We start from the raw sequence: 25,301 nt of genomic DNA, 5'->3' as shown, positions 1-25,301 counted from the left end.
CAGTCCACCTGTTGCTTACTGGAGGTCAGAACTGACCCCTTGCCTTGGGTCCCAGGCACCCGTGCATCAGCCATGGTTCATATATTTGGGGAAGACTAAACTGCAAAAATGTCCTTTATTTTAGTAATCTAAAATTATTTCATTTTCACTTAAACCTGGCCAGGGTCGCTGACTTGCACCTGAGGCAATTTGGAGTAGGTAATCCACTTTGTGCAGTGGAAGAACATGCCAAACATGCAAAGTTTTTATAGTGACCAGAGGTGAGAATTTAACTCGGGTACCCAGCACACGTGTTAATGAGCCACGCCCACTTTACTCAGCCCACGGAAAACTGGTGGGAAAAAAAACAACACTGAACTAATCAAACCCACCGCAGCTTTGACCAGGATGAAACTTTTATTAAAAATAAATAAACAGCCGTTAAAAATTGGGTTATTCTTTTTTGCTTTGACAATACGCACTTTTAAAGATTCAGTAAATCGTTTATATTTAGGGTAATCATAGATACACTGGCCCAGTTACACTATCTTCCCATGTGCACTAGGTAGGGAGCAGTAACTATTTGGGACACAGCCTCTCAGTGACGTTTCATGGCAGTGACGTGTACACAGTGGAAACCCCCACCCACCCCCCAAGCCCCGTCCTGCAGTCAGAGAGAATCCGCACAGTGAGCGCAGGTGCAACAACAAGCAGCGGCACCGACACAGCGCGCAGCTCAGCATCATTACTGCCATCATGTTCCACTGATCATCACATCGGACTCTTCTACCTGTCGGATAAACTCTGTTTTTATCTAATCTCCGTGTTTAAAACCTCCTCCTGTTTATGGAGGGGGGATGTTAAAGCCTTTCCTGCGGCCCTTCCAGCTCTCTGCGCTATTTATAGAGGAATGCCTTCTTCCAGGACTGGGCAGGAGAGAGGAGTGTGGGCCTCTGTTCTTCTACTGACCATCTTCTCCATCAGCTTCACCATGGCTGGTAGGATTAATTTACACACATACATTAATTCTACATTAAATATTTTACTGACCATCAGATTCACCATGGCTGGTAGGATTTATTCTACACACATACATTAATTATGTTCATTAGATATGTTGTTCTTCTACTGACCATCTTCTCCATCAGATTCACCATGGCTGGTAGGATTATTCTACATACATACATTAATTCTACTTTTAATATTGTATTCTTCTTCTGACCATCAGCTTCACCATGGCTGGTAGGATTAATTCTACACACATGAATTAATTATGTACATAAGATATGTTGTTCTTCTACTAACCATCATCTCCATCAGCGTATGTGGCACATGGTTTTAATATTATGGCTGATCAGTGTTTATTAGCCATTTTGGGTATTTAAAAGTGCCCACTAATTTAACACAATATTCGAAAACCATTCCCAACAACACTGCTGCACCTGATACACTTATACCAGAACAACACTCACCATCCCATCAATTCAATGTTAGTATCATGGCAGTGCTGATACTGGTACATCATCTGGTCTGTGAGGGGTCCTATGGGGGTCTCTTTCAATTGATAAATAAAGTGACAAAATTTATAGTCAGTGTTTGTATAATAAAAAAGTTTATCTAGATTGTAGGTGTAGCTTTTAAATCACTTTTTTTGTGTTAGAGGTTTGGTTTGTGTTATGGTAACATACACAGCCACCAATGTCAATGAAGTTCCATACAAATGAAGCTTTTCATTTCCAAACTTAATATCTTGAGAAATTATACACCTTGATGACTTACATATAGCATGATCTATAGGTTCTCTATACACAGAATCTGTATTAATAAAGTTGACCCATGCTTGGCCTATGCTGCGATGTGATAATGCACATTATCCAGTCCCTGTATAATACAATATAATGTTGTTATTGATACAAATTGATCTTTTGTGAACCCTTAATATAAATCAGATTGAATGAGAATGAGAATGAGAACTTGAATAAGTGAGTGTACACAGAAAAGACTGGCTCCATCTGGCCAGGGGAAAACTGATTAGCCCTGCATGACGCAAGCATGGGAGATATGGACCCTTTGATCTGTCGTCAGTAAAGGCCCATAGTGACCAGTATGGCCAACACGCACACACAGACTGGATTGGTCTTAACATATAAGTTAATTTATTGTTAGTTTTACAGATGGATAAAACGTATTGCATTGTTTTTATGCGGGAACTAATGAGCTCTACACATGAGAGTTTGGTGGACAAAACATATGGCAAGTTCTGTAGATGTGGACGTTTGTAAACACAGTTTTTTTTACCTTAAATTTGCACCCAGGTACTCTAAACTGCTAGATAATTAAGTGTAAGTGCTCAAGTGTAAAATGTGCCATGAGAATGTGATTACTTTTAAGTTTGATGCTGGCCGGAAACAGGATGCTGTGACAGATTACTAAAATGCATGATTTTGAACACATATGGTACATACGTGTTCCAAAGATTCAACACTACTAAATACATCTCAGATCACTGAATTAGTTTGTATAAAAATGAGCAGGTTTAAGTGAAATCCTTCCTTTGAATGGCTGATCAGTGGCATGTAAAAAAGTAAATACACAAGACATCTATTTAATAAACAGTAATAATAATAAAAAAGGAAGATTTTCCAGTGATTTTCCAACCCAATACAACCAACTTTAGTATTACACAATCAAACATCAGTCTGGAGATTCTGGAGATTAACACTGTACTGAAGGGCTCCACAAAATGAGCACAGAATCATTACTGTCGATCAAACAGTTATCTTAGGTGTCTTAGGTAATCAAATTAAGTGTGTAAACGTGTTTAGCAGCCAAAAAAACATAGATGTGGATCTAGAGAGATGTGACAAAGTTCTGTGGTTAGATTTAGTAAGTCATGTTTTACCATATTCTCTTCAAGCAGGTAAGCTTTTGTGAGACACCAAGATGATGGCACAGGCCTGAATGCTTGATCACTACCATAAGGGATTGTGCTGGTTTTATTATGCTGTGGGGCATTTTGCTAGCATAGTTTGTGTTTGTTTGGCAGCTAATAGAGAACCAAAACTACAAATCAACACATTTTCTATCCTTATAGGAGTAGTCTCTTTTAGGATGTCATTTCCCCCATCCGTACAGCACAGCAGTAAATAAGCTGTTCAGAAAGTGCAACTTTCCCCTAAATACACCTTCACAAATCAACAAATATTTGACGGGTATTTGTAACGTCTTGCTCTTTTTATCTCTTACTAACCAAGGTGGAAGTCATGGGCAGATAGGAAGTCACTAACACATTCCTGCTGTCAGCCAGGCATTCTCTAAAGATACCAACTAAACCAATATTACATGCAGTACCAAACAACTGCCTCTACACAAAACGTAATGTGGTGATATGATGATATGTACCATCTGATGATTGAGAAGTTTTAGTTATTTGGCTCATGTGATGTCATGACCCCTCTGTATTTGTGAGCCCAGCGGGAAATTTCATTCATACTGGACTCCAAATGAACATGACTGAAGTTCATACATTTGTAATTCAACAGAGAAAGAGCTAAAAACCAAGCTTTCTACAAGTGCTAATTTATTATAAACAATAAATGGCCAAAAAATTGTGGACACCTGATCATAAGCTTCATTTATTCATGGGCATTGATATATAATTAGCGCCTTATTTCTAGCTCTACTCTAACAGCATCCACTCTTTTAGAAAGGCTTTCTACAAGATTTAGGGGTGACTAAGGAAATTTGTCCCCATTACATTAAAAGAGCATTTGTAAAGTCAGGCACTGATGTTAAACTAGTTAGTGTTAGTCAGTGCCCCCAGGTTACTGTCGGGTACTGATGTTAGACTGACTCATTAAACCATTTCTTTATGGACCTCACCTAGTGCACAGAAAATGTTCCTCCCCACAAGGCTGGAAGTGTTATTTTATAACATTAATTTTAGAGCAATGGAAGCAATAGGTGCGGATGAAACCCAGTAATTAGCAGAGGTGTCCACAAACTGTATATCAAACCAAAGCATGAAATAGTTCCATAAAAGGTGATAACTAATTTTGACAATATGGTCCACCTCTACACCAAGGCAGACAAAAATCTTTACGTTGTATTCAGATTAACGTCTTTCTTATCTCTCTGGTGCTGATTAACATGAAGCTGAACAGTGTTTACAGTGTTTATGTTTCCATGGCGTAGTTTTGAGAGTTAGTTGTATAATATGAGCTGTGCCATGTTTCCTGCTCCTGCACCTCTGGAGCTCTTCATTAACCTGACGATGCATATATACATGTAGCACCTTCAAAGAGCAAAGAGCTCGTCTGACAAGTGCAGTCACTTTAAAATGGGAGATCTTTGATTTTGATGTCACAGCTCTGCCTTCACTTCAAGGTTTCTCGTTTTCTTAAATAATTCACCTCATGGTTGTGAAACAGGTTCAAACACCTTCATGTTTGGTTTAGAAATGCGTATAAATCACGTTGAAGAGATTAAGTGATTTCTGTAATGGCAATCACTGACAGCTTGAGAATGGACAGCAAAATTTGAATATTTCTGGTCTCTGGCCGGTGTTCATGCATCTGTATGATTCATTCATTCATTTATTTTAATGCTTTATCCAAGTCAGGGTCTCTGTGGTTCTGTTTTCACTTGAATCATGCAGTTTAAAACCCCGAACAGGACGTCAATCTGTTGCGTCCCCTTTTTTTGGTCACTGGCTATTAAAATTTTCTTGCAGTATCTTGTTCTAACAATTAGAAATATATATGACTCAGCTAGGGGCGATCTCTCAGCTATTAGTGTGAACTGATGTCATTTGAGTTATTCATGGTGTTCCAGGTTCACATTTGAAGAACGTCTGTACAGCCACCTACTGTGCGTCAGTACACATTGTAGTTGGCCTGGATTTAGTTCGTGACTGCTGTGACTTAAGTACGTCAACATGAAAAGCAGGTCATGGGAGAGAACTGGAACTCTTATACCACAGAATCCATTTGGTCCAATAATGGTAAATGAATCAGAAATCAGTGATTAAGCCTGTTTGCAATAAAAATTGTGGATACAAAATGCAACCCGAGGAGGAAAAAGAGGCATAAAATAATTTTAGGTCCCATTCCATTTTTAAGCAGCTTAGATATTCATGTTTTTTGTTTGTTTGTTTGATGCTAGGTGATGAGCTAACACTCCAGGATGTATTTAAAACCAGAGCCCAGTGTTTTAAAAACAGACTGAAACCAGCATGAGCCGGATAAAGCAGTAATCGAAGGTGAATGAATGAAATGTGCTTTGTAGGCACTCAGGATTAACAAAAAGTCCCTGAAATAGTATCCTATGGCACTTTCAAGATTAAAAACAGGTGGCACACATCAACATGATTTAGGTCCTGGGATTTACACTTTCCTCCGGGTCACTGCCTGTAAGGAATCTAGCATGTTCTTATTATGCCTATGTATGTATTTTAACTGGTATTTAAAGATCAGATTAATCTCCTTGTGGCATAAATAATGCAGCACATGTATTGTGGGTATATTTGCAAAGGTAAGTGGGAAAAATAGAAAATAAAAAGAATAAATAAATAAAATAATTACATAAAAAGTCAAATTTAACATCACCTGCTGTTTGTGTCTCTCTTTATGAAATGAGGATTTTTGGTGAACTACAGCTACAGATGTTTTTTCCTCTCAACAGCAGTATCATAAGATAGATGTTTGCCATTTAGCAAGTGCCTGCTGTGTGTTCATTTGTTAGCTGTAAAGATCATGATTCAGTAAAGTCCCTTTAGTTTTTTTTTATGTTGACATGCTTGCTTTCATCATACTGACTCTTATTCATTAAAGTTACTGTTAATGAATAATTAACTGACCTATAAATGACTAATTATTCTATATTAATAAGTAATAGTTTTAAAGTTGATATTTAGAGATTCTAGAGATTCTTTAATAACCATTTTTTCCTATAAACGCACTTTACCACACAGCTTACAGCTACATTAGAACCCTGACAGGCTATCCACTCCAGTTCTTATTAACAAGATTAATGTGTAAATGTGCTTCACAAAGTACCAAGCCAATCCGGAAGCCGAGGCTAATGAGAACAGATGAAGAGGCTAAAATAGTGAGCATCTCTATTTTTCATGTTGATAAGTATTCCTGCTGACGGCTGCTGCTGTGAGCCGGCTATTTCAGTCTTTCAGCATTTTACTAGCTGTTCCTTTTCCCTGTGCCTCGGAGGAAGATGAACTTTTACACTTATTTCACTGGAATTTATAGACTCTATCACAGAGCCCATGCCCCTGTCTGTTACTGCCATTATTATAATAGACTAAAGCTAATTGGCTCTTTAAAATGAATGGATCACAGGAAATGAAAATTCATAAACTGACCCAGATTCTGATTAACTGCACATTTCTTATTACTGAAAAAGCTGTGAGTGCAGATATTCATTTTAGCACAATGTTTCTATAAGCAAAAACACTAACTGTAATTAACTGTACTGTGAAATCACACAATTGCATTTCACTTTTTTATATTTATTTGATGTTTTAAAGCGTCCTGTTAAGTTCTAGTGCTGTAAAATGGCAGTCAGCATTTCTGAGGCTAACTCTAAAACCTGCAACCAAAGCTTGAATAAAGTTGATGATCCCACTATAGTTTTATGAGCTTTATGGGTGTAATTAAACTAGCCATGTTTATTTGAGTACAGAGATGTCACCAGCTATAGTCACTTATACTTATTCATGATAAAGACCAGGCCACACAATAAAATGACACTGTCGAACTTTATACAGTGTTTTAGGTTGATGTGACTTATAGTTGTATGTAACCTTGCCTGGTGCATTAAGCTTGGAGCATTTATCGTGTCTCAGAACAGTAACGCGTTCCTAGATATCTGCAGATATCACATCAGTGTTAGCTAAAATTACTCTACAAGGCTGTTACAGCCACACCTATTGCTAACAGATGGATACAATGAAGTATGTAAGAAAAATAATATTCTTGTACTTGTTTAGAAGCAGTTTGTGCATCTGTCCATAAGGTGAGGTCAATAAATACATGGTTTATTAAGTTTGGTGTAAAGAAAACTTTGCACAGGGCCCCTTTTTTATTCAAGCAATCTTGAATCTCACTACTTTTATATTATTTGATGTTTTGAAGTGTCCTGTGAAGTTCTAGTTCTTTTAAATTGCAGTCAGCATTTCTGAGGCTAATTCCTTTTCCAATTTTCTGTAAACGAGCTTGCCGATAATGATCCAGTATTGAATACAGTTGAAGATCGATACTACCTGGACACAAATACACAACAGCTGATAGCAGAACTGACATTTGAACCGTGGATCCCTGGATCTTAGCGGTAGTGAGCTAGCACACTTTACCACTGAACCACCTGAGCACCCCTAAACTAAAAGACATGAATAATTAGTGACGGCTCATTTTCTTTTGATTAGTTGTTCTTGTTGTTTTGGCCTCTTTCAAAAGATTCATTACTTTTCAATGCAATTAATAGTAGTTTTCAATACATTTTAAATACAAGAAAAAAACAACAACTTTTATTCCAGTATATTAAGTAAATTCTGGTTTATACATTCACTCAGTCACTCATGCTTACTGAATATTATTATATAAGTGCTCTCTACATTAAAAAAAACATCAACTATAATTATATAAAGTCAAATTAACATCTCCGGCTGTCTGTGTAGATGAGTTTGTTTGTTGATCTCAGAAGACATACGCATTCCATTTTAACAACATCTGTTTAATTAAAATTTTCAATGGCAGATTACATTTTCCTTATTCCAGAATATGTGGCTTTACTTCGCAGACTAAGAAAGCATGAAATGATCTTTAATTACAAATGTGTTCTAGAAAGTATTAAAATCCAATCTGCCACCATTTAATCCCTTAATCCCTCCGTCCCAAAAATAAACCCTGTCTGTTTTCACTGTCTAATTTGAATAAATATTTTAGCACCACTGCTTAGTTATATTTCTTATATTCCAAATAAATTCTGTTCTATTTTTAAAATTAACCGACTCTATGACTTAAATAAAACATATTTAAATCATGTTTATATATTTATTCATTATTTTTTGTTTGTTTTCTTTAGTATAGGTAACCTGGCCAACACCTTTTGTTCCCATAGACCTTTTGTACAATCATATGTTGGAAAATTAAATGGAAAAACAAACACGCTCTTTTCTATCTATTATGTCTTTCTCTTTTGAGAAAATTACATCTTTGTTGTAAGTGACTCAGTGACAATCGAGCTGCGATAAAACACATGTGATAAGAATAAATGTGGCTATTATTATTTTTAATGTATTATTTATTGTTTATTTAGTTGTTCTATTTTTGCTTATGTCAATATTAAGCAGTCTATTTTTGATGCCACTGAATTCAATGAAGACTCAAACCTCAGACCTGACAAAAATATGAGAAACAGGCTGGGATTTCAATCATTCCTGCAACTTTCTCTATTTCTGGTACTGAATTATTGAACATACTGGGTCGACAAGCTGCAGCTTATTAACTGTTAAGTTCTGTAAAGTCATTTAACTTTGTGGTCTCTTAATTTCTTATTAGTGATTGATCGACTAAAGCTGGTGACTTTTCACATCAATAGCGCTGCTTTGACTGCACTAATTAAAAGCCACTGCTCCAGAAACCTGCAACCAAAGCTTGAATAAAGTTAGTTGATGATCCCACTGTTTCATAAGCTCTGTGGGTGTAATCAAATTAGCCCTATTTGGGTACTAGTAACCTAGTAAGTCAGGGCCGGCGCTAGAGGGGGGCATTGCCCCCCCAAATTGTGTCTTTGCCCCCCCAAGCAGGGACGTAGCACCAAATTCTGGGCCTTATGCACAATAAGTGACCGTGGGCCCCCTTCGAACCGCGGCCGCTTTTGGAGAACCAGCGCTCGGTCGCATTTGCGACACGCCCCCCTCCCCTTGGTAAACCTGCACTCGGTTACATGTACCAGGCGCGTCTACCGGACTGCCGATCCACAACGGGTGCTCTATTTTTACGTTTCTTTTCTTTTCTCATTGTGCCCTCTGGGGCCCTCCCCCCGATTTGGGGCCCTGGTAACTCTATCCCACTTTGCCCACCACTACGACGCACCTGGGTTTTACTGCCAGTAGTTTGGGAGTTGTAGGACTCTAAACCTTGACCTAGGTTGACCCATCTGGACACTTTTAGTGTTTTGGCCTCCGCCATTATCTCCAGATTTCTTATCTGACCTTTGGATTGCACTCAAAGCTTGTTCTGTAGAGCTATACATCAACTGTTCCCAGGGAGGCTGCAAATGTAAGTGTAATGTACTGCAAGAGTAAGTAATAAAAAAAGATCGACTCTGGATCATAATATCTGTGATTAAAATAAGGTTTGCTAGGTGAATGCCCGCAGGCAGAGTGAATGAATGGTAGAGCTAGAAAAGAATCACACATAGGTACAGAAAGTCTATTTTATCTGCTCAGTCAGATCCTGTATTTCTTCCTCACAATCTCTTCATATCTGAGTTGTACCGCTGTGTGGGGACAAGTGCATGACGTGCCACTGGTAAAGGTTTTGTAACCAAGGGCTATGTATTATTATACTACAGAGCAAGTGTGTGAGCTATAAATGGCCCTAAATATGTAATAGTCTATCTAAAAGTTCAATTTTATCAGTCAGATAGCAAATACCTAACCTAGTCTGTCAGGTTGTTTTGTAAGTACATATACAGTGTATCACAAAAGTGAGTACACCCCTCACATTTCTGCAGATATTTAAGTATATCTTTTCATGGGACAACACTGACAAAATGACACTTTGACACAATGAAAAGTAGTCTGTGTGCAGCTTATATAACAGTGTAAATTTATTCTTCCCTCAAAATAACTCAATATACAGCCATTAATGTCTAAACCACCGGCAACAAAAGTGAGTACACCCCTAAATGTCCAAATTGAGCACTGCTTGTCATTTTCCCTCCAAAATGTCATGTGACTCGTTAGTGTTACTAGGTCTCAGGTGTGCATAGGGAGCAGGTGTGTTCAATTTAGTAGTACAGCTCTCACACTCTCTCATACTGGTCACTGAAAGTTCCAACATGGCACCTCATGGCAAAGAACTCTCTGAGGATCTTAAAAGACGAATTGTTGCGCTACATGAAGATGGCCAAGGCTACAAGAAGATTGCCAACACCCTGAAACTGAGCTGCAGCACAGTGGCCAAGATCATCCAGCGTTTTAAAAGAGCAGGGTCCACTCAGAACAGACCTCGCGTTGGTCGTCCAAAGAAGCTGAGTGCACGTGCTCAGCGTCACATCCAACTGCTGTCTTTGAAAGATAGGCGCAGGAGTGCTGTCAACATTGCTGCAGAGATTGAAAAGGTGGGGGGTCAGCCTGTCAGTGCTCAGACCATACGCCACACACTACATCAAATTGGTCTGCATGGCTGTCACACCAGAAGGAAGCCTCTTCTGAAGTCTCTACACAAGAAAGCCCGCAAACAGTTTGCTGAAGACATGTCAACAAAGGACATGAATTACTGGAACCATGTCCTATGGTCTGATGAGACCAAGATTAATTTGTTTGGTTCAGATGGTCTCAAGCATGTGTGGCGGCAATCAGGTGAGGAGTACAAAGATAAGTGTGTCATGCCTACAGTCAAGCATGGTGGTGGGAATGCCATGGTCTGGGGCTGCATGAGTGCAGCAGGTGTTGGGGAGTTACATTTCATTGAGGGACACATGAACTCCAATATGTACTGTGAAATACTGAAGCAGAGCATGATCCCCTCCCTCCGGAAACTGGGTCGCAGGGCAGTGTTCCAGCATGATAATGACCCTAAACACACCTCTAAGACGACCACTGCTTTATTGAAGAGGCTGAGGGTAAAGGTGATGGACTGGCCAAGCATGTCTCCAGACCTAAACCCAATAGAACATCTTTGGGGCATCCTCAAGCGGAAGGTGGACGAGCGCAAAGTCTCGAATATCCGCCAGCTCCGTGATGTCATCATGGAGGAGTGGAAAAGCATTCCAGTGGCAACCTGTGAAGCTCTGGTAAACTCCATGCCCAGGAGAGTTAAGGCAGTTCTGGGAAATAATGGTGGCCACACAAAATATTGACACTTCAGGAACTTTCACTAAGGGGTGTACTCACTTTTGTTGCCGGTGGTTTAGACATTAATGGCTGTATATTGAGTTATTTTGAGGGAAGAATAAGTTTACACTGTTATATAAGCTGCACACAGACTACTTTTCATTGTGTCAAAGTGTCATTTTGTCAGTGTTGTCCCATGAAAAGGTATACTTAAATATCTGCAGAAATGTGAGGGGTGTACTCACTTTTGTGATACACTGTATATATATATACAGTGTATCACAAAAGTGAGTACACCCATGGCTGGATTACTGACCAGGCCAGTGGGGCCAGCGCCCAGGGGCCCTTGAGGTTAGGGGGTCCTAGCCATGCATTTGGGGCCCCTAGACTTCTACAGAAGTCGTTCACCATGGGTCCTTGATCCTCTAGGGACCTAGAAATTGGCAGGCAAGCCACCGTACTCCACCAAGGGGGAGGGGGCGTGGCGGAAGCAGTGCCTATCATTTGCAACGGGATCTGGTTCACCAAGGGGAGGGGGGCCTGGCGCAAGGAGGGACGCAGAGATGAAGTGCCTTTCAATCAATACATTGTAGGCTGGGGTAACTCAATATTTTGAACACTTTTAAAGGGTGCCGTGACTGAGTAAAGGTTGAGAAACTCTGGTTTAATGTATTCATCTATTTATGTTTTTGGAGGGGGCCCTGGGCAACTCTTTGCCCAGGGGCCCAGACTATCCTTAATCGGTCCTTGAGTACACCCCTCACATTTCTGCAGATATTTAAGTATATCTTTTCATGGGACAACACTGACAAAATGACACTTTGACACAATGAAAAGTAGTCTGTGTGCAGCTTATATAACAGTGTAAATTTATTCTTCCCTCAAAATAACTCAATATACAGCCATTAATGTCTGAACCACCGGCAACAAAAGTGAGTACACCCCTAAGAGACTACACCCCTAAATGTCCAAATTGAGCACTGCTTGTCATTTTCCCTCCAAAATGTCATGTGATTTGTTAGTGTTACTAGGTCTCAGGTGTGCATAGGGAGCAGGTGTGTTCAATTTAGTAGTACAGCTCTCACACTCTCTCATACTGGTCACTGAAAGTTCCAACATGGCACCTCATGGCAAAGAACTCTCTGAGGATCTTAAAAGACGAATTGTTGCGCTACATGAAGATGGCCAAGGCTACAAGAAGATTGCCAACACCCTGAAACTGAGCTGCAGCACAGTGGCCAAGATCATCCAGCGTTTTAAAAGAGCAGGGTCCACTCAGAACAGACGTCCAAAGAAGCTGAGTGCACGTGCTCAGCGTCACATCCAACTGCTGTCTTTGAAAGATAGGCGCAGGAGTGCTGTCAGCATTGCTGCAGATATTGAAAAGGTGGGGGGTCAGCCTGTCAGTGCTCAGACCATACGCCGCACACTACATCAAATTGGTCTGCATGGCTGTCACCCCAGAAGGAAGCCTCTTCTGAAGTCTCTACACAAGAAAGCCCGCAAACAGTTTGCTGAAGACATGTCAACAAAGGACATGGATTACTGGAACCATGTCCTATGGTCTGATGAGACCAAGATTAATTTGTTTGGTTCAGATGGTCTCAAGCATGTGTGGCGGCAATCAGGTGAGGAGTACAAAGATAAGTGTGTCATGCCTACAGTCAAGCATGGTGGTGGGAATGCCATGGTCTGGGGCTGCATGAGTGCAGCAGGTGTTGGGGAGTTACATTTCATTGAGGGACACATGAACTCCAATATGTACTGTGAAATACTGAAGCAGAGCATGATCCCCTCCCTCCGGAAACTGGGTCGCAGGGCAGTGTTCCAGCATGATAATGACCCCAAACACACCTCTAAGACGACCACTGCTTTATTGAAGAGGCTGAGGGTAAAGGTGATGGACTGGCCAAGCATGTCTCCAGACCTAAACCCAATAGAACATCTTTGGGGCATCCTCAAGCGGAAGGTGGAGGAGCGCAAAGTCTCGAATATCCGCCAGCTCCGTGATGTCGTCATGGAGGAGTGGAAAAGCATTCCAGTGGCAACCTGTGAAGCTCTGGTAAACTCCATGCCCAGGAGAGTTAAGGCAGTTCTGGGAAATAATGGTGGCCACACAAAATATTGACACTTCAGGAACTTTCACTAAGGGGTGTACTCACTTTTGTTGCCGGTGGTTTAGACATTAATGGCTGTATATTGAGTTATTTTGAGGGAAGAATAAATTTACACTGTTATATAAGCTGCACACAGACTACTTTTCATTGTGTCAAAGTGTCATTTTGTCAGTGTTGTCCCATGAAAAGATATACTTAAATATCTGCAGAAATGTGAGGGGTGTACTCACTTTTGTGATACACTGTATATGTTGTGGGGACCAAAAGTCTAGGTAAAGTTTCTTGAATGTCATATTTTTAAACAAGAATGTTAGAATTTGATGTTTTCTATTAATAATCATGAAGTCAGCAAAATTTGAGTAAAAAGTTGAATCTTTGAAATAAAGACTTTCAGAATTGCAGAAGATGCAGATGTGGTTACAGAAGTGTATTACCAACCAATAATTCAGACCTTTAGACAGATAAATCCAACTTCTCTAGAAATCCAATTTTATTAGCTTTGGTTATTTGTTAATTTGGGTGATTTGGAGCTCATGTCGGGGTAATAAAAATGTAAGGTATTTAAGATACAGTATCAATGGCCCACTTATGATGGTGGTCTTAGATTGAAGTTCCACCTAAGTGCCCACTTTTAATTTGTTAATGAGAAAGTAATTAATTGGCTACCATTCAGTAAACTGTGCACTTATTTACACGATTTTACTGAGAAAATACAGTTTTGAACATCGGATTTAGTGCCATCTGATTTCCACCTTTTTGGACACTCAAAGAAGCTTTAAGGGAAAGAAGATTTTCAAGAGATGATGATGTGAAAGCAGCGGTGATGGCATTAAAAAGTTCGTATGACGCTGGGAAAATGCACCAAAAGGTGACTGTAGAAAAATGATTAAATTGGTTTTTGAAATTCTTAATAAATAGAGTTTTTAAAAGTGCTTTTCGAAGAACTCTCGTATAAAATACGTGCTTTTAACTCTGTGACAACAGTTAGGAAATGCCTCTTCCTGCTCCAAAATGACATTGCCCCTGTGTGCAAAGCATAGGTCCAAAAGGACATTGTTTGTATGGATGAAGTCCAGTGGCCTGCACACAGTCTTGACCTCAACTCCACTGAACAGCTTTGGGATGAAATAAAAGATGACCAGTTCCCCACAGACACAATGTACGTAAGCCTGTACGTGGGACTGACATGGAGACTGTTATAGCTGCAAAATAGGGGAGAAGGCAAATTCTATATTAAGGGCAATGGTTTTGGAATGAGATTTCCAACACACTCATGGATAGCTGTCATCCATATACTTTTGGTAATTCAATGTTAACTTTAATTACAGAACAAGAACAAAAATTTCTGAAGCTTGTTTCCCTTTTTCATCGCTAAACGGCCTTTTGTTCTTCATTTGATGCCAGTTTGTACCACAAACACGTGCCCCCCTTCCCCCTACACCCTGATGACTCACACCTGATGATGTCACGGGTTTTCAGTTGCTATGGCAGTTGTTATGGCAACTGCAGCCAAGGCGCTGGAGGTGAAAGCGGTTCACAGGTGCAAATCGAGGGTTAACATCGATAGCTCAGCTAATGCTAATTATCCATTTTCCTCTGCAGTAGATTTTACTGCATGAACCTCTTCAGCCTTTACTCACTCCTCCACACTCCTGGTCCTGGTTTCATGCTTTGCTTGGTGAATAAGTGCAACAAGAAGATTGCACGCCAGCTGGTTGTTGCCATCTCTGCCTCCCACTTGCCCAGCATGGAGACGCTTGCGGAGCGCTAGTTACAGTTCTGTGTTGCTGTCAGGGAGACATGATGTTTCATCAGAAGTTGTTATTTAGCGCTGGCCTGCTGGGTTACCTATGTTCCCACCTGCTTAGAAATGAAGGTGACATTACTGAACCAGCTGTCGCAGATCACTGCTTTGATGGCAGAGTGACTTTGTGTCACAGTTTGACCTTCATAAACATGTCTTTCTGAAAGTTTTATTGGCATTGAGGAACGGCTGTCATCGCAAACAGTGGGGCAGATGGAAAAAAACAAGAAAAAAATGGCTTTATATGCCAAAACCAGTTATGAATAGTTTGGCTATTCAGATTTTCAGCTTTTATAATGTTACTAATCATAACTACTGTGCAGCTGCACTGGTTTGGCCCGATTGGTCATGCTTCCTCTCCACTAATGCTGGCCCTGACTCTAATTCGAGGAGAACGAAGCTAACCCACGCCCCCGCCGACACGTGGGCAGCAGCCGTATGCATCTTGTCACCTACACTAGACGAGATCAGCTGCGGATCAGCTCTGTGTATGGAGAGACACACCCTGATCACCGCACTCCTTCCCCGCCCCTGTGCAGGCGCCATCAATCAGCCAGCAGAGGTCGGAATTGCATTAGTTATGAGAGATTCCCTATCCGGCTTAATGCCCCACCTCTATATGAACAACAGGCCAATTGTTGTTCTTGTGGCTGCTCAGCCCAGACGGCAGGCAGAGCTGAGACTGGATACGATGTATTCGAGATCCCAGCTCTGGTGTCAGCGTGTGTTTTTACCGCTGCGCCACCTGAGCAGCCTGTTTTGGCCACTTTCAACTATTTCCAGTGTGCTGCTATTGCTTACAGGTGTAATAAATAAATCATAATAAACACATTATATGTTTTAACTTTGTTGCAACACTATGAAAATGTACTTTCCAGCATGATTGTGTGTGCACCATGATGGCATGGTTTGATGAGTGTAGTATGATGGAACTCCAATGCAATGATCTCAACCCTGCTGAACACACTTGGGTTTAATTGGACGACAATTTTGAATCAGGCCTTTAAACTCGTTTTCATGTTAAATGGGCACACATTTCCACAGACATACTGTGAAATCATGTGGAAAGCTGTTAAACTACAGAGGGGTGAGGGCTCAATTCTATATTCTCATATGTACTCATGGTTTTGCAAAGGTTTGGGGTGTACAATAAGTGTCCACATACTTTTGCATTATTGTTTAATTGTTTCATATTAGGGAAAAAAGTTTAACATAAGCTTGTTTATACTTTAAATAGTAAACAGTAATTATATTAAAGGTTCTAGCACCTTTAAAGATCTTGTGGAGTCTTGACAGGTCAGAAACGTTTGTGTGGCACAAGGGGGGCCTGCACAATATCGGGCAGGTGGTTTTAATGTATGTATTAGTATGAGAAGGGTTGGGGGGTTAAGACTTTCCCTCCAGTGATGGTCTGTATGAGATTTTCTTCCTGTTCCAGTATGTCTGACTGACTACTCTTAGTTGTCCTCATGTGTGAATGGTGAATACAGACTTAAGTAGAGCTTTGTGTGGTGAAAAATTGTGGTAACATACAATTAAACATGTTTGTAAAGGCCATGTACTGTCATAAAAGGATACCGTCAAAGCTTACTGCTGTCGGACTGTACCTGTGGGGAGATTTGTAGTTTATTACATCACAATGTAGCTACAGCTGCTCAATAAACTTGATAGATTTTTCTTGTCTTTTTATTGCGTAGTATACAGACTACAGAATCTTTGCTTACCTAAGGTACCAAGATTTATTGATTTATTGTTCATCTGAGCCCTGTAATCATCAGATATTTGATTTCTCGTCTGGCAGCCAAGAGCTCTATTAATTATGATCTGTATGTGTTGTTTTAGCAGTGGGACAGTGCCCACACAGCCTGGACTGTGCCCGCGAAGGCCGTCATTTTTGCCAGCCTGGCTCATCCCACTGTGGCCCCTGCCTGGCACTACTCATCGAAAACAAGAGAGGAAAATGCGTGGTCAGGAGACGAAACCACATCAGTAAGTATCATTTACCTAAAAGATTTGTATTTAATCTTGTAGATGTTTTACGTTCTGTCAATTCCAGAACAAAAACATATGGACCCTGGGGTATCCACTGTCTTCATCATCATTCTCTTCATCATCCTCCTCCTCCTCCTCATGAGCCATGTCACAGTCATGTCTGATCATTACTGCAATTATTACAACCACATGCTTTTAAATCTGACTCAGGAAAGTGATTCACGTTTCCTGTGGATAAAATCCTGTCTCTGCGTATCATCTTTAACCTCAGCAGAGGAAAATAACCTCCGTAACAGTAATATCTGAAGTACATAGTAGAATCAGGAGTAATTTAGCTGCGTAATAGCGATTTTGGAGAGCAATTTTGGGAAAGACGTACAGTATGTTCCAGTCAGGGCAACGATTGTGGGCGATAGTTCTGGTGTCTGTAATTCCCTCTCTAAATTTTTGATGGCATCAGTACAGAATCCCACTAATAAGCAACCACTCACGTGCATAGCTGTGTAATATTGCTAAATATTATCCATATTTCTTTATATTTCTCCTTCAAGCACTTCATTTTCTTTTCCTCAGTCTTCCTCATCTCGCATCGTTTCTTCCTCCTCCTCTCACCCACGCAGCGCTGCGCACGCAACAGGCGAGCACAGAGGGAGAATAAATCAAACATCCCTCTATGCTGCAGTGGCAAGAAATTCACAGAGGGAAATCACGAATCGCAAAGTGCCCGCTCTCTTTATCAAACTCAACCGGCTTCAAACCGCGGCGCTCTTTTTTTCATTATACATCAGGTCATGGGCCTGTGAATTATAGCTCCAGTGCAGACATGTGATCAATACAGATCAACAGGCAGAGCTAATAAAGCCTGCAGCAGCCCTTCCGTCTCCACCCCTGCATTCTCTCAGTGAAGGTGCTTTCACTTTAAGTCAAGCTGTTTTAGGATTTTATTAGGTCTTTCATTTATTACAGGAACTATTATTAAATATAGTGAAGAAAATAAAGTTGTACACTTAGTTTCTGTTTTCTTTTTCAATTCACACAGCTGAAGAAGGTATTTATTGAATTTCATCATTTTAAAAAGATTTTATGAAGCCCAGGTGGCACAGCGGGATATTCCGCTAGCACACCAGCGCTGGGATTCTGAACCCCCTGATTTGAATCTCGGCTCTTCTACCAGAGCCGTATGTTGCTTTGGATAAAAGCATCTGCTAAAATCCATAAATATAGTAGTTATTAAATGGGTTTAGAAGTTTTGGGTAATAATGAGAATGTGTAAAATGTTTCCTTTAATTTTGCATGTCTAATTTAAAAAATACATCCAATTCCCCTTTTCCACTCGTCAGCCCCGGCTGCTTGAACGATTTCTTCGCTGGCTAAAGAAGGATGCAGTTTAACACACACACACACACACACACACACACCACCTCCGACACCTTAATGACGTCACTGGACGTATTTTTCCACTGGCCAACAGAATATATTTATGGACAACATGTTTTCCTTTTCCACTTGTGCCAGTGCCTCTGACATATGAGCTTTTGTGTGTGTTAAGGCTCCATCCAGGTTGGGGACATCACAGACACTCAAACTCAGGGCTCTGCCATGCTGAGGTAGTGCATTAGACCTTTGTGACACCCAAATGCCAATATATTGTCCAAATCATACAGTTTTTTTCATGTTTACATTAACCATTAGATAAATTAGGCTCACATAGTTCGAAACAGTGCTCAGGTTGGTGCATGGAATATTCCAGCAAGCACTAAGATAGACAGCAATCTCTCAGCCCCTGGCTGTGTTCCAAATTCTTGGATCCACTTGCTCCCTCATTTGGGTGTATATTTTCCCTTGTCCAGCGGTTACCATAGTGATGGGCTTCATTCATGACTTTGATGAGGCTCCTCCCTTTGATTCCCGCACGCACGTAGGCAGAGCGGCATTGCAGGATTGCCTGCTGACCCATCCACCCACACACACCAGTAAACAGCAGCCGTTCATACATGCTGCAGCATACGCACAATGCAAAATTCCCACAAATGCACGTATATTACATTATAAAATGATAAAAGAATGCTTTGTTTCTCTCAATTCCTTCAGTTAATTCCTCTTTCTGATCAGTAGAAGGGGGCATATTTAAATTTAAAGCTGGGTAATTAATGTTTACTACAGATTCAATATGTAAACACTATATAAAGAGACCTGGAACAACAGTTTTTTTTCTGTGACAATGTTTGAAAGACATAACTTCTTCTTGATAAAACTGCATGATGGCTTAATAGCTCTTAAACACCTTATTGTGTGTAAAATATTATATTGGAGTTGAAATTAGTCAGACACGTTTGTTTTAAAAATTAAGTTAAAATACATTAAATGGACAAAAATATCGGAACAATTTTGTGCTTCATGTGTTTCAGCCACAACAATTGCTACCATGTGTAATAAATCGATTATATAAAGGAAATGATATGCATCCAACTTTGCAGCAACAGTTTAGGGAAGGCCCTGTCATGTTCCAGCCTGACTGTACCTTTGTGCACAAAGCAAGTTCTATAAAGACCTTGAGGAAGGAAAGTCCAGTGACCTATACAGAGTCCTGACCTCAGCCTCACTAAATGAACTGAAGTTGGAATGAACTGAAACATCCATTGAGGCTTTCTTGACCAACATTAGTGCCCAGTCATTCATAAGTTTTTTTGATTATATGGGCACAAATTCCTACAGACATACTGCAAAGTGTAGGGAGAAGCCTTCTCAAAATAGTGGCTGTTGTTATAGCTGAAAACATCACATAAATGTCTCTCTATTTTAATACCATTTGTTTTTGAAATAGGATGTCCAACAAGCTCATGGTCAAGTGTCTGAATACTTTTAGCCATATAGTGTATATGTATTTTATTATAATATTTCAATGGAAGATGGATTTCTCAATATTTAATATTTATAAGTAGAAGATTACATGACAAAGACTGTGGGTAATATTAAAGCTATTTGTTTATGGCACATATTAGTATAGCAGCTACCCAAAGTCATAAAAATCCTGTTTTTCTGATATACAGAAGAAGTGGATATGCGGCCCGAGCTGGACGAAGAAATCGACTTCCTCTCCTCCATCATCACCAAACACAGAGAATCTGAGATGAAACACACAGGTAACACAGCACACAACACACCTCGACACACACTTACTCTACTTCAACTAGTTCTAAGGCACCACAGAAACAAACTCCGCCTAAATGAATAATAACTGATGTGCTGTATTATTGTACTCTAGATATCTTGTTTTAATAACTGGAGCGTAAAGAAATCAAATGAGTTGTTTTAGTTGTTATAACATCTTTGTTTGGCTTCTCAGGACCATCTCAGGCTGCTCCTCATATGAAGGAGAACTCGTCTCGATCGAGGACTCACCACATAGCTGAAGCTTCTCCCAGCCATGAACCTGTAACACAGCCTATAACACACACTCTTACGACATCATTTCCTACCACCAGCTCCAGTGCCAACAGTGCCAGTCCCAGCACCGCCAGCCCTCTGATATTAGCAGTGCAAAACACCCCCCTCATAATACCCTACCCATCAGAGGACCACTCTTATCTCGGTATGTCTTCTTCGGGATGCTTTATGAATGAATAATTGGATAGTAAGTCTAAGATCATTTGATCAGAATGAAATGAAAGCATCTGATTCACAATATGTTAACAGATAACAGATATGATAAAATGTGTATGATACAGATGTTTATCAGTTTATCATAGCTTACATAAAATCAAGTCAACAGCTTATTTTGATCTCTGTATTTTCCTCTGTAGTTACAGCAGGAGTGTGTCTCATGGTTGCTTCAATGGCTTTGGTCCTGTCTGGAGTCTGCTGGGTGAGGTAAGACTTTGGTCCAACACACTGCCCTTGACCACTCCATGCCAAACCATCGTATTAGAGGACATACTTGCGTATTTATGCCCAGTATTTTCGGTATTATGATTTGTTGTAATTCAAAATAAGTGAACATGTCCTCTACAGGAAGCACGTTTCTGCATTATGATCATAAACAAATAACAATAAATTGTGCAATTACATAAAAAAAAACATAAAAATACAATGTGCAATGTATGTTTGCTTATAGACATTTAATTACAATATTTCAACAGTATTTACTGTGACAGTACCAAAATTAGATGTAGTATTCTTACTTTTTTGTTCAGTGGTCATCTGTTATCCGATTTTATGTTCCATTTTATGTGGATTTGAACAATGTCTTTATTTTGTATTCTGCATATCTCAAATCTGTCCTCCAGCATTTGCTCTGCCTCATTAACACACACAAACATAATTAGTGTCAAAACTAAAATCAAAAAGCCATTTGTCTGAGCACAAGCATGACTGATTAGATCAGCTGGAAACGTAATTGAACAAATGTAACTGATCTGAGCTGATCGTCTTGCATTTCCTGTGACAGGATGCAGAGAGGAACTCGCCTGGCCCAGAAAGTGGACTACCCAGCCTTCGGGGGGATAAGCCCTCACCCCTATGACAGTGCATCTGTAAGTGACTAACGTATATACACATACATACACATACTCATTTATTCAATTCGACTAGCCACACATTTTGGTCAGTGTTGCTGTTTCTTTTTTACCTGGAACTGCTGGATGCAGGTCAGGAATACAGAGAAACACACACTTACATTTACTCTCTCCACCACGGCTAGGGGCAATTCTGAGTAGCCAGTTGGGGACAAGTGTATCTGAGGGCAAAATGGGATGGGCAGCAGGTGCAGTAGTCCCGCAGGGTGGCAGGCCCTTATGTACTCCTGCTTGTCCATCAAAGGCAACAAAATATGCCAGCGTGAATACCTAGTTTATAGTTGGCCCCCAAGTTAATTTGTTCTTTGATGGTAGTGGCGACAAACAATGTCCCAGGAGGATGGGCTCGACTCCTTCCACAGAGCCTTGCGAATAGCTTTTATTGGCACCCATCAAAGTGGGTTACAGTTTAGGATCCCAGTTTATGGTTGTGGTACTCTTGGACAACCACTGACAGATCGATCTTATCAAGTGACGCAGCTGCCTATAGAAATTCACTCGGGTACCCCATCAAACGCAGATCTTGGCAGGATACAGTATAAATACTCAGATTAGTGATTACTGAATCTGATTGTTAATGTTTATGTAAACACACTCATCATGTTCACACTGCTTTGTCTGTTTCAGTGTGGAGATAAGAATCTGGCTCAGAGTGCACAGATGTACCATTATCAGCATCAGAAGCAGCAGATGTTGTCATTAAAGTGAGTAAATCTACAGGCAGCACTACAACATCAGCAGCTTTTTCTTGCCTTTTCTATACAGTACAGGGCCGAAAGTATGTGGACACCTAAAAACTAGGTTTTGTTTTAGGAAATTACGAAATGTTTTTGTTGAAATGGCCAATGGCCAACAGAAAAAGCCGGACTAATTGCAAGGGTTGTCCTCATGTTTTTGACCCTACAGTGTATTATCAACAAACTCTTCCAGCATACTGATTCCCTATGTATGATTGATTGATTGAGTACTTTATTAATCCCCGAAGGGAAATTGTGATGTTTTGTAGGCTGGTGAAATATAGATTTTTTTCTGATTGCAATATTTACTTTGAAAAATACCATACAACCTGCCTACAGACAAACATGACCAGTTGTGTCTGTAGAATGCCAAAGCCCAGGTCCCAGTTGTGGTGGGCCAGCGCATTAGCCAGCTGGACAGCACAAGTTCCACAAATTGGCATTTTAAGTATTGCAGAAGTGGTTGGCACTTGCATTCGATTATTTCGGCAGAGGAAATCATGATGCCACTTGCCAACGTTAAATAAGCAATTTGTACATTTGTTTCAGAAGCATTTAAGTTACTTACCTTTACCAGCTTTTACATTGTGGTTACTATAATTGATGTATAAATCAGGTAGCATTTAATTTCCACACACAGTAGCCTATAAATAGATAAACATCCTCATAATGATCACTTTAATTATTCAACAGCTTTAATTGATTTAATTTAATTCAAATATTGTTAGTCTTATAGGACACAAAACTAAGGAAATAAAGTTTACAACTGTGGTTACAGTTTTGACTGGATCTACCTTAAAGCTGTTCAGTCATAAAGAAATAATTCACACCTGCCAGCCAATCAGAAGCAAGAATTTTTAGTGGACATGAAATAAAGCATCATATTGCACAAGCTTACTTGTGATTAAGATTTACTTATGATTGAAGTTTTTGTTATTATTTTTAAATATGATTATTTATGCTGACCAATTTTTATTGTTAGACAAAGAGATGAACCACAAATCCCTGAATCAGGAGCTACCTCAGATGAGGAGAACGAGGATGGAGACTTCACCGTTTATGAATGTCCCGGACTCGCTCCGGTAAGCAGCATTCCTGTGTTAGTTCTGTGTGTGTATATATAGATCTCACCCAGCATGGACTAACACAGGGCGACTCCCTGCTGGTGCGATCAAGAGTATTATTTGTCACCTACAGTGTAATCTGGTGTATCAGTGGTTTGTTGCTGACATTTCACTTTCTTTTTATAGACTGGTGAGATGGAGGTGAAGAATCCTCTGTTTGACGACTCCACCCTTCATCTTCATCTCGACCTGCAAAAGAGCTACAACTGAAATTGGACTGCCATATAATCACATGGAAAATACGTGCATACCACCCAAATCAAATCCCACTCGAGTTAATGTTTCTAAAGATGACGTCACCATGCAGAGGACGGCGGCCGGGAATGAAAGGAGGATGGAGAAGAGAATGACTGCATTGGATTGAATTTTACTTAATCAATTAAGGGCAAGTCCGGTGTTGAACAGTTCTGAGCTTCTGTCTTCTCTCCTCCTGTCGTTTCTCCATTTTTTTTTTATTATCCAGTATTTATTTACTGACTTATGTTACACATTGTCTCTTCAAACTGGAAGCAACCCTGTAAAACTAACATATCTCCTGAATATAATCTGCTGTTAAATATACACAGTGTGAGCACACATAGGATACATTTCCACTGCACAAAAACAAGAACCAGTCCAAACAGGAGCTAGTGGTACTTGGGGTTTTAGTTTTAGCTATTTTTATTAAGCAGAGAGACATTTATAACTGTAATGACTGTAAAGGTGATGACTATAATGGCACTATTAACTTATTAAGTACTAAAAATAGTACTGAAAAAGAAATGAGTGTCGCTTTTGGACAAAGGTTACACAAAGTACCCAGGTGCCAGTTTTATCTGTGACATGCTATACCTAACCAATCAGCTGGATGGCCATACCACCAAATAACATTAGGTCTTGTTTGTGCCTGTCTTAAAACAGTTCTGTTTTTTATGCAGTGGACAAAGACTCTTTGGCTCCTGCAAACAATTAAAGACATGTACTGTACACACAGTTCTGCACGATAGATTGCTCCATCTCCCATGGACTGAGCAGTTCTGTTTAGTCTCAGATTACCTTTAATCAATGATACACTGGCAACAATTTATTTTAAATATGCATTATCTTTGTTTATTTATCTTTTGTTTTTTTTGTTCAGTAGATAATACCAGTCATTATTTCTTGTTTTGTCAGCCTGGCATAGGCTTCAATAGTAGCCAGCATACCATGATCTTTACAGTATATGCACGCATCAGTATAAACAGGGAGTGCATGGCAGCTCTCGTTTTCCTCACAGCTCTGTCATATAATGAAATTAAGATTTTTGTATCTGATTGTGTCTGATGTCTCTACATTCAGACCAAACCTCCAGGATGCTTTACTGCAAGCTTCCTTTAGCAAAAAAAAAGGCTTTAACTTTGCACGCTCATGCTTTACTTGTGCCCTCTAAGCTCAAAGGACAAGCACTGGGTAGTTTATGGCACTGGCTGTGGGACCATATGTAAGGTGTCTTCTGGATTAGCTTGGTTTAAAGCTGGAATTTTAGTAGATGTTACTGAAAGTCAGACCAGGATTTTAGTAGATTTTACCGGAAGTTAAACACAATTTACAACCCCCAAAACACATTGTTGCCTGGGCTAAAAGACCTTAATGCTAAAACGTGCCCTCTATAATGTTTAAAGTGGCATTATGCCCCCCTCAGTAAAATCACCCAGTGAAATAGATTTTGATGCAGGATCAAAATGCTTTTTTGTGTCTGATGTACATGTTTGAAAAAGCTTGTTTAATTTAGTCATTTATTATGATAACAGGTATTGAATCATTGATTTGCTGCAGCCAAAGTCCTTAACTTCCCCCTTTGTCTATAAATAAGGTAAAGGTGGGCATTTAAAGTTGTGGCTCTGGTAGATAAATAAATTTAGGTGTACTTAAAAAAAGT

General features: G+C 39.9%; 1 protein-coding gene across 2 annotated transcripts; it reads left to right on the top strand.

The window, feature by feature from the left end:
- The first annotated feature begins 694 nt into the window (after positions 1 to 694).
- npdc1b (neural proliferation, differentiation and control, 1b) lies at positions 695 to 25,299 on the top strand. Of its 2 annotated transcripts, none has more exons than XM_063017885.1 (9): positions 695 to 977; positions 16,823 to 16,966; positions 20,020 to 20,112; positions 20,316 to 20,561; positions 20,773 to 20,839; positions 21,417 to 21,501; positions 22,171 to 22,247; positions 23,263 to 23,362; positions 23,531 to 25,299. In XM_063017885.1, exons 1-9 carry the CDS (start codon positions 890 to 892, stop codon positions 23,612 to 23,614), a joined length of 984 nt encoding a protein of 327 aa, XP_062873955.1. In that variant the 5' UTR covers positions 695 to 889; the 3' UTR covers positions 23,615 to 25,299. The 2 variants fall into 2 exon arrangements, with proteins under 2 accessions (XP_062873955.1, XP_062873954.1); XM_063017884.1 differs by having other exon boundaries at positions 16,820 to 16,966.
- The last annotated feature ends 2 nt before the right edge of the window (positions 25,300 to 25,301 follow it).

Source organism: Trichomycterus rosablanca, chromosome 21 (assembly GCF_030014385.1).
Source record: "Trichomycterus rosablanca isolate fTriRos1 chromosome 21, fTriRos1.hap1, whole genome shotgun sequence".
In the NCBI taxonomy this organism is placed as follows: domain Eukaryota; kingdom Metazoa; phylum Chordata; class Actinopteri; order Siluriformes; family Trichomycteridae; genus Trichomycterus; species Trichomycterus rosablanca.
This window is presented reverse-complemented; position numbering and strand designations above follow the sequence as displayed.

Excerpts from the sequence above, each read along its gene's own strand:
- npdc1b (XM_063017884.1), top strand. The coding sequence starts at position 890 with ATGCCTTCTTCCAGGACTGGGCAGGAGAGAGGAGTGTGGGCCTCTGTT. Across the intron at positions 978-16,819 it reads CATCAGCTTCACCATGGCTG|CAGTGGGACAGTGCCCACAC; the intron begins GTAGGATTAATT and ends GTGTTGTTTTAG. Across the intron at positions 16,967-20,019 it reads CAGGAGACGAAACCACATCA|AAGAAGTGGATATGCGGCCC; the intron begins GTAAGTATCATT and ends TCTGATATACAG.